Source organism: Argopecten irradians, chromosome 2 (assembly GCF_041381155.1).
Source record: "Argopecten irradians isolate NY chromosome 2, Ai_NY, whole genome shotgun sequence".
Lineage (NCBI taxonomy): Eukaryota > Metazoa > Mollusca > Bivalvia > Pectinida > Pectinidae > Argopecten > Argopecten irradians.
This window is the reverse complement of record NC_091135.1, coordinates 8717451-8728203: the sequence shown is the minus strand read 5'-3', so window position 1 is coordinate 8728203 and position 10753 is coordinate 8717451. Positions and strand designations below refer to the sequence as shown.

At 35.2% G+C, this 10753-nt stretch overlaps 1 protein-coding gene across 3 annotated transcripts; it reads left to right on the top strand.

Moving 5' to 3' along the window:
- Positions 1-1532: 1532 nt before the first annotated feature.
- LOC138314362 (uncharacterized) lies at positions 1533-10146 on the top strand. Of its 3 annotated transcripts, none has more exons than XM_069254664.1 (2): positions 1533-1567; positions 6529-10146. In XM_069254664.1, exon 2 carries the CDS (start codon positions 6649-6651, stop codon positions 8926-8928), a length of 2280 nt encoding a protein of 759 aa, XP_069110765.1. In that variant the 5' UTR covers positions 1533-1567; positions 6529-6648; the 3' UTR covers positions 8929-10146. The 3 variants fall into 3 exon arrangements, with proteins under 3 accessions (XP_069110765.1, XP_069110763.1, XP_069110764.1); XM_069254662.1 differs by lacking the exon at positions 1533-1567 and adding an exon at positions 2518-2585; XM_069254663.1 differs by lacking the exon at positions 1533-1567 and adding an exon at positions 2554-2630.
- Positions 10147-10753: the final 607 nt, after the last annotated feature.

Here is a 10753-nt window from a genome sequence, read left to right as displayed (position 1 = left end):
CATTCCTAGAACGAATATAATTAGTGCCCGGCCTACTATAACTTTTGGCCGGGTACGAATTGGTCCCTATATGTCCTAGTGGAACAGTGCCTCCGAAAATCACTCGAGCACAATTTTCTATACTTTTTGTAGGTTTCCAAGTATTTTGTGCGTATACAAGCATTTATATATGATTTTTGTCGAAAAAATAAACATAACTACCATTCTTAATATCTACCGTACCTCTCACAAAACGTCAAATTCATACTTTGTAGACTTGCTGTATAAATTCACTGCGGAAAGGTCTTCATATGTGTATATGTAAAACAAAATGTCTTGCTGAGAATTTGATACTTTATATGGTTCAGTTTTATTGCCTAGTAGGTAACCGATATACATGTAAAACAAGTACCAAAAATGCATGCAAACGTTTAAATAATGGTTTAAATAACGGTTTGCAATTTTCGCATAACCATTACTTTGCTTCATTAGCAGTACTAGTAATAGGCACCAATTGTAGCTCTAAAGACGACAACATTTTCTGTCTAAAAGTCTTTTGAGCTACAATATTGCAGCTATTTCATTCCGCGAGTTCACGGATCATGTTTTGTGTTGAGATGAATTAAAAATTATCATCACTAAACAATAAGAGGAATGAATAAGAGGAATGGTCTTCCGTATCTTTCAAATAAATTCTGATGACAAAGACAGTCTAAACAATCTCTAGTGTGCAAAGTCATTATAAGAAAAGCGTCGATCGAAGAGCGGCACCCTGAAGAATGCGGCATTTGTGCAATGAAGTTCTGGCAGTAAAAATGTTTAAGCATTTATGTTATGACAGAGAAAGGGATAAGCTACTAATTTTATATGAAAGCGAGTTTGCTATGGTACAGTGTAAGTAGTACGATTTTTTGTTTTATTCTATTTATTTTTCTGTCCTTTTAAGACATTACTTATTTGTATCAATCATTATAGATGATTTTTTTTCATAATGTTGACAGAAACAGATAGAAAAGATTTTTGATAGAAGTGTGTTGTCTCGGGTCGTCACAGTTAGTGACCAAGACAACACGACAATGCAAGATGGGGCGATAACACGAAATGGCCTCACAATGTACGTAATCAATTCATCTATAAAACTTTTATGAAATGCTGCTAGTATGAAATATATGGTTAACTTTATAGCGTCTACTATAAAGTATTTACCATCACTGGTGAGTCACAATACCACTCTTCACCACTTAATAAAAATGCATGTAAGAAAACTACAGCAACATCTAGGTGTTCGATTCAATCAATATCGGGTAAAAATATCATTGACCGTTTTTGAAGGAGGATATACCCGTTCGTTATGTTTTAATAACAATCATAAATAAATGTGTAAGAGTATCATCCTACAATATTAAGAAGAAACTGAAAATAAAAAAATCACTCGATCGATTACACCTAATTGTTCATGATTATATTTACATTTGCGTAGCAGTACTGTACGTTGACACGATCCTGTATATCCGTACAGATATACGGCGACACTCCTGACTGTAGTGTTACCTTTAGTATTTCCGGTGTCCCGACGTCTAACTCCCAGGTGAGAAAATTTGATTTACCTGTAGAAATAATGCAAGAATGCAAGGTAAAGACAATTGCCTTTGGGCATTTATTAGTAGCCCAAAATATCATTCTAATGGACTATGCCTTTTCTTCTCACTATGCATTGTTAACATTATAGATACACTTGTCGCGAGACGTTCATGGATCACACCGTTTTATATATTTGTATATTGTACATATCTCGTCGACAGATATAAACTTTGCTGTAAATGTATGATATCGCTAGTAATTATAGTAAAGAATGACAGCACATCATTAAAAAAATCGATTTCATATATATGTGTCGGTCTTAAGTCAGGTGTTCAGTGTACAGTGATTAAAGGTGAGGCGTCAACGTAACTTCCACACAGTGAAAAGAGAGTGTCAGCAAGCGGCTGGTTAAACAGTGTAGCGCTATAAATAAATGTATGTGTAGATTCAAAAAGACTATATACTATATATATAGCTAGCTATATACAAAGGAAATAAATACTATAGATATGCATAATGTTATACAATTTATAAATATTTGGTGACATCAACTTTAAATTTGACTGAAATATGAATGAATTATACGATTATAATTGTTTGAACGCCAACATTTTGGATTTACCTGTAGGGTAGTTTGTTGTGACAGTGGTTATAGTCTATTTCACATTTACCATCACTGGTGAGTCAAATACCACTCCCCAATGCATGTAAGAAAACTACAGCAACATCTAGGTGTTCGATTCAATCAATTCGGGTAAAAATATCATTGACCGTTTTTGAAGGAGGATATACCCGTTGTTATGTTTTAATAACAATCATAAATAAATGTAAGAGTACTTTACAATTTTTTGAAAATAAAAAAAATCACTCGAATCGATTACGCCTAATTGTTCATGATTATATTTACATTTGCGTAGCAGTACTGTACGTTGACACGATCCTGTATATCCGTACAGATATACGGCGACACTCCTGACTGTAGTGTTACCTTTAGTACTTCCGGTGTCCCGACGTCTAACTCCCAGGTGAGAAAATTTGATTTACCTGTAGAAATAATGCAAGAATGCAAGGTAAAGACAATTGCCTTTGGACATTTATTAGTAGCCCAAATATCATTCTAATGGACTATGCCTTTTCTTCTCACTGCCTATGCATTGTTTACATTATAGCTACACTTGTCGCGAGACGTTCATGGATCACACCGTTTTATATATTTGTATATTGTACATATCTCGTCGACAGATAGAAACTTTGCTGTAAATGTATGATATCGCTAGTAATTATAGTAAAGAATGACAGCACATCATTAAAAAAAATCGATTTCATATATATATGTGTCGGTCTTAAGTCAGGTGTTCAGTGTACAGTGATTAAAGGTGAGGCGTCAACAATACGTAACTTCCACACAGTGAAGTGAGAGTGTCAGCAAGCGGCTGGTGAAAGTTTAGCGCGATAATAAATGTATTTGTAGATTCAAAAAGACTATATACTAGCTATATACAAAGGAACTAAATACTATAGATATGCATAATGTTATACAATTTATAAATATTTGGTGACATCAACTTTAAAATTGACTGAAATATGAATGAATTATACGATTATAATTGTTTGAACGCCAACATTTGGGATTTACCTGTAGGGTAGTTTGTTGTGACAGTGGTGATTATAGTATTTTTCCTAAAAGGAGTCCCAATGCCAACAGGTAAATTTACCTGTAAAGGTTACCTGTTGATACTTAGTTATCTACATGTATATTGATTATTATACATGTACTTTATTTTTTATTTCAGTAAGTGTTCAGAATTAGTATCAGAAACATAGATACATAATAAATGTTTCTCTGTTTATATCTATCTCTGAAATGAAAATATAATACGTAGAATTTATGAATGAAATTAAATTCATGATGATTTTATTTCAGGAATTTTCAAGATATCTAAAATCTGTGGTATCCATCTCATAAAATCAAATAAAAATCCTTTTTTAACTTAATTCACATGGAAGTAACCTTCTCTATTCAGTAATATCCCAGAAAATAAAGTGACCTAAAGAAGAGTAACTTAACTGTATATGTGTCATATATGATGTCCAAAAATTAAAAATTTATTAAAGGGACAATTCAGTCTAAGAGAACATTAAAATTTGTACATATATCGGAAAAAAACAGTTCTAATGGAAATTATATCAGTCGGTTTTACTGTGATATGCCTGAAAAGCCGGTGGTTGTGACATGTGTGTAGATGTTCAAACTCGCTGCCGTCCGCCATTACACATTGTGGTCGAACTTCTTGTATTTAATAAAATATTTTGAAATGAAATCTCATTTCATTTAGTATTTTTTTACAGAATTAAGTGACTTCTAATAAAAAATACTTTGTGTCAAAAATACATATACAGTATTTAATAACCAATAATACTTCCAATGTAATCAATACCAATGTTTAAAAATATCATACATGTTTGTTTGTGTCAGCTTCAATAGATAATTTTAACTATAATCAACAGGTCAAAATTTTCGACAAAATTAATTTAAACTTATATGATCACTTTTTTTCTCCCTCATTTTCTAACCAGATACTTAAAGGTATTATGCAATAAAAGAAATCAACTATGCACGGTCACAAGAAATGAAAGTTGTCTAAGAATGTAGCCCTGGAGAAATCCTGTGTCCATACAGAATACTGATAAATTAAGATATATATTGTTCAAGAAACCTGTTTTTCTGTTAAAATTGAGATATGAATTAAAAAAAAATTCACCTTGAAACCAAAATGCATTTTTCTTGATAATCTGCATGTAGCTCCTTATTAATTCTCAGCATTTACAATAATATAATTTTTTTATATTAAATCACTTATTATGGTTTATTGATTCCTAAAACAGCACCTACTTATTGCTGATAAATATTTTGTATGTTGGCGTTCAGAGAACACTCCATACTGTTATATTAATAAATATCAATTGTGGACCTACGACCTCTTTAATTCTACGGGAGCGATAACACCATATAGAACTCAACAAAGGTACTTAATTCTTATATCAGATATAATGTCAAAAATAATATATAATGTGTATATTAATTACAAGAAAAAATATTTGTAAAAGAACGCCTCCCTGAAGAATGCAGCGTTGGGGATATGAAGTTCGCAAAGTTGACTCCATGATTCTAAAAATGGAAACCCTGAGTCAATAATGAATATGCTATATTGCATGTCAAGTCAACATGTATTATTTACTCAATGGAATATAATAAACAAAATACATATTTGTAATTTCACCTAGACTTGTGATATAGCCTAATACAAAATTTAATTAGCTAGAGAAGAATTATAACAACCTTTAATGTTATTTATTTTTTTATTTTTTTTTTTTTGTGGGGAGGGGGGGGTGGTATATAATCCATATCTCTTTAGAGTTCAGAGTCTGGAAGATAATAAGAATTATTACATGATTTTGTTAAAGATGCTCCACCGCTGGCAAATGGTATTTTTTCACTATCAAAATCTGGAGCAGACGAGTTTGAGCTTCTAATTTAAATTTCATCCCGAAAAAATTCTGTGGCACTATATCCTATATGGAATAAAGTACTGATTGCGCATGCACCAAAGGCGAAATAAATTATTTTATATTATTCTTTGTTTTAATTAGGCATATATATACAGGATTAAACACCAATTATTGTTCAAATGAAGAATATAATTTATGCTCTGTCAGCGGTGGAGCATCTTTAAAATTGTCAGTTGAATTTGGTAATCATTATGAACTTACAAGCAACCGTAAATGGATATCCCAACGGGGCTAATTCTGTTACATAACCACGAAACAAAATTTCATGACATAGATGTATTGTTCTATATTCCTTATGAAACATATAACAAGAAATATTGAAAAATTCCACGACATTGTTATGTATTTTAAATGACGCCGTTGAAATTCCCAATCGTTGATCAATACGATTAAGCAGGTACATGTATAACATGTATGCTGTACCAATACCCGAGCCAAAGTCACGTACGTTAATCAAATACGATATATAACCACTGATTGGAGATATTGTATATTTAGACAAGAGCATGCACTTAATTACGTAAATACACTACTGTAAGAGCGATTTGAGTAGTTCTAAACAAAATTTCTTTACTACACTGGCAATAACCAGGGTTTGGCATTCCAGACGTCCGACAACAATGTGTAGTAATCGCGGACACTGGCATATCACAGTAAAAATAGCTAATAATGTAATAATAATAAATAATATAATAAATAATAATAATAATAATGTAAATGTAATGTAACTGGTTTGTTTCCGATATATAAGCAAATTTTAATGTACTCTCAGACTTAATTGTCCCTTTGAACGAATGGTAGACTCTGTCATGATATACATATACATGTACAATGCATATATCTGAGGGTATTGTAGTGGCACAATGTTTATATATTTATTAATTTTCAACATGTTTTGACCAAGTTCTGCTAATCTTATTTGTGTAATTTAGATACATTGTACATAACAAAAATCCCATTTTCCTCCCAAAGTACAATGGTGCTTGTTCATGATGAAGATCAGTGACTTTAAACTTAAATTAATTCATTACATGCATGTACCACATCATTAATTATTAGTATATTTTCATATCTCAAAATCTCAACTTCCACTGAAGTTGGGCTCAATATAACTGTAGCATAAAAAAATAAATCCTATTTCAATTGCTCAATACATGAACTTGGGTAGATTAACACTGGTCTTCGCGCAAGAAAATATTCTAGACCAGCTTTTACCTAAGTAGGTGTACCTTCCTTACTACTAATAGGCCTAGATCTAAAAGGTGATTGTTAAAACGTTAAAAATCACAAAGAGAAATAATAACACATTTATAAATTAAAGTTGTTAGCAGGTTCCAAATATATCTATAATTATATCATTCACAGGATTGGTATCAAATACAGTTATTTTCATTGCAGAATTAATGCAGACGGGAATTCTTCAAACCAAGTAATGGTGTCAGTATAAAGAGCCAAAAGACTGAAACGAACGGACATACATTGTACATCATGGAGAGATTTAAAGTCATTTAGTCAAACATGGAGGAAATACTTCAAACGCTGTGCAAGTGCGGCGTATGCCATGAATCCGTAAACTATCCAAAGAAACTGAAATGTCAGCATGTCTTCTGCCATGAATGTTTGGTTGGTTACATCAGTGAGCATTTCGGCCAGGCATCATTCTGTTGTCCTGTGTGTAGTTATGAACATACACCACAAGACCCGCAAACGGAAGTGGACGATACCATGCTATCAACCTTAGAGGAGGACTCTCTGACAAGAAATTTATGTATGTTTTACAGTGATGAAAACGAGCGACCTGCCCTTCCTACCAGCGACGGTGTATCGGCTCCTCTGTGTTCAATTCATCCAAGGAGTTGCTGCAAATACTATTGTGAAACCTGCAACACACTAGCATGTCCACGATGCAAGGCTTCCATGCATCATGGATGTAATTTTCAGACAATCACAAAAAATATGAGAGAGATTTGTTACAATAAAATTAAACAAATTTCTTCTGATCTGCAGGATGTCATGTCACGAACTGAAGTGTTACATGGGAAGATGTCGTCAAAGCTTGAAAACGCTATTCCAGACCGGGGGGCCACAGAAGCAACAGTGAAAGCGTATTATTCTGGTCTGAAAGAAAAGGTTATTCACTACTTAGAAAAGCAAGAAGAAAAGGTATTAAGAAAGGCCAAAGAATTAGAAGAAAGAGAGAAGAAATATTTGGAAAAAGATTCCTCGGTGTGTTCATCTCTACTGGCTTCATTAGGTGCCCAACAGAAATTGGCTCTGGCTTTAATGTTACATACTTCTATGAAGCCATCACAGAATATGGTCCTAGCCGGAGATTTGTTGAAGACAACAGCATCTTTAACAAATATGTTGCCTCAGCTTGAGTCCGATTTAACCAAACCATTTGAGCTGAGGTATATGATAAACACTGAACTGGAAGACAAAATGACAACTTCAAACATTGTGAGTATTGAGGTTACCAACAGTTGTCACGCAGGGGCGTATGTTGTGGCATTTAATGTTGATGAACACCAGGATGACCCTCAAGAGACTGCGACGGAAGACGCATCGGGTGAAATAACGGAGGAAGAAGGTCTTCCTTCATACGAACGTGTATTGCAGCATCCTTCTTTAGTAATACAAAGTTCATCTAACGCATCTGCTACTCCGCATCCAGTTCCCTCAGCCCCACCGTTGTCAATACCACAAGAGTTGGATTTGCCTGTAACTCCCATTCCTGAACCATCAGCTCCGCCGCTTCTTGATTCTGACATGTTCACCAATTCTGCAGGTAATTCATCAGAATATTTAGGCGACTCTTTGCAGGCTAGCGGTAACACCACGGACAGTCTTGACACACACCAAACGGAATCGTCTGCCACTTCTTTGGTCCATTATAATGAACCCGTGAACGCTTCTTTCAGCACCAGAGACGGCATTTCGGGGTTTGTGTACAGGGAATATTTCGATATCCAGTTGTCTGGAGACGTCAGTGTTCCATCTGTGGTAGCCATCGCAACCGTTGGTGATGCATTTGTATTGATAGACCGAGCAAATTATTGTATGAAAGTTCTTAGCCAGTACGGTGGCCTGTTAAATGTTTATGATTTCGGTTACGTGGAACCATGGGATGTTGCCACTATATCTGATGTGGAGTGCGTTGTAACCGCCCCGAAACAAAAACAGTTGCTCTTTCTCACCTATCCTGCACTAAAGAAAGGGGAAGAAACTGTCGTCAGAAAGGCCCTTACAACCGGCCAATATGCGCACATTGCTTTTCACAAAGAAAGCAAGCATTTGATAGGTTGTCTTTGTCCACCATTTTGCGCTACAAGAATTGACATAATTGACTTGCAGGGACGTGTGCGAAAAAAGATCCCTGCCGATTATTGCACAAGCCCCCGAAACCTAGTTGTAACAAATTCCTTTGATCTGATGCTCAGTGACCTCGATAAATCCAAAGTCATTTACTTCAAATCAAGCGGTGAGGATCCTATTAACAGGAAAACATTTGTTGCACACACGGCCTTGAGTGTCGGGAAACCGCAAGGCATCACGATAGCCAGTGGGATAGATATGCTCCTGATTTTGGACAGCAGAAACGGTGACGTGTCCGTGACGTCATTTTCCGGACAGATGAAAAATGTTCTCCATAGTCAAATTTCCGTGGATGGGTCCGATGATATGGAACACCAAATGTGCACAAGTATGGATGGCAGTACGCTAGCCGTTACAAACGCTGATGGATATGTGTCTCTGTATGACATCAGGTATTCATACCTTTCTGTTTCACAGGTGTGAGGCTACTGTTTGTATATATACCGTCAGTCTTAATTGGAGTTACAGAGATAAGCGTGATTTCAGGGTAATACTTCAATGTAAACTTACATAAAACACTTTTTTTTGTACTCTCTTAATAGTACATATTTTCATTTAGAACATGCATTGTGCACTTTATTTCGAATGACAGTGGATAAATCTGAGCCAAATCCCGACCTCATGACCTGACTGACCATTCCATTATATTCATGTAATAATTTGGTACTAGAAGGAACATCTACCAATAATATCGACTATCCCGCTAACTCGTACAGTACCATTATAACAATTTATTTGCTTTTAGCACTAGGAGTTGTGTATCTTTTAATGAATCCCCGTGATATTGACACTTAGGGACTTAAAGTCGATATTTCATTATTTTTTACCAATTAGATGTAGCTACTGTAATTGAGATTGGTGCTATACGTACTTCTAAATTGTATATAAGCTTACGTCTTTGCTGCTAGATATACTGTAAACCAACCAACTATCGCGGTGAATTTATTTTCTGTTTTCATACCAAACAGCCTTTAATGGATATCACATTTCGTGATATCTAAAAGCTCTCAAAATGCGTAAGATTTAAATCACACGCGGAAATTTGTTTTATTTACAGTTCATGTATTTTACAAAGTGAAGCGACAACAATTATGAATGAAATGTATAGCATTAAAGATGCTTCACCGCCGACAGAGCATAAATAATATACATCTTTTGAACAATAATTGGTGTTTAATCATGTATATATATGTCTAATTAACAGAAAAAATAGCATAAAATGATTTATTTTCCCATTGGTGCATGTGCAATCAGTAATTCATTTCATAAAGGATATAGTGCCACAGATTTTTTTCGGGATGCAATTAATTCTTTTTCATATTTTTAACTTTATGTAAAATTAGAAGCTCAAACTTTTCAATGGTGGTAATGGTGTAAAGTAAGGAACTTTTTTGTAACTGAAGAAAAATACTGAATCGTCTGCTCCTGTTTTTGATAGTGAAAAGATAGCATTCGTCGGCGGTGGAGCATCTTTAATATAATAATATAACATAACATTTTTTTAGTATTTTATCTTTGCTGTTGAATTAACCAAGGGATCATCAATATATGACCATTTTTAGGTCATCTGACCCGAAGGGTCAGGATGACCTATAGTCGTCATGTTTCGTCCGTCGTCGTCCGCCGTCCGCTGTCGTCCGCCGTCCGCTGTGCGCCGTCCGCCGTCCGCCGTCCGCCGTGCGCCGTCCGCCGTGCGTTAACTTTTCACATTTTGAACTTCTTCTCAAGTTCTACCAGTGCGATTTGGCTGAAACTGGCATGAAAAGATCCTGACATGAACCTGACAAAGTGTTGTTATTTTTTGGGTCGATCCGAAATCCAAGATGGCCGCCACAGCCGCCATCTTGAAAACACATTTTGAACTTCTTCTCAAGTTCTACAGGTGCGATTTGGCTGAAACTTGCATCAAATGATCCTGACATGGTACCGACAAAGTGTTGTTATTTTTCGGGTCGATCCGAAATCCAAGATGGCCGCCACAGCCGCCATCTTGAAAACACATTTTGAACTTCTTCTCAAGTTCTACCAGTGCGATTTGGCTGAAACTTGCATCAAATGATCCTGACATGGTCCCGACAAAGTGTTGTTATTTTTCGGGTCGATCCGAAATCCAAGATGGCCGCCACAGCCGCCATCTTGAAAACACATTTTGAACTTCTCCTCAAGTTCTACAGGTGGGATTTGACTGAAACTTGCATGAAATGATCCTGACATGGTCCTGATGAAGTGTTGTTATTTTTCGGATCAA

Bases quoted from the DNA above. Each gene is read 5' to 3' on its own strand.
- LOC138314362 (XM_069254664.1), top strand. From the start codon at position 6,649: ATGGAGGAAATACTTCAAACGCTGTGCAAGTGCGGCGTATGCCATGAA.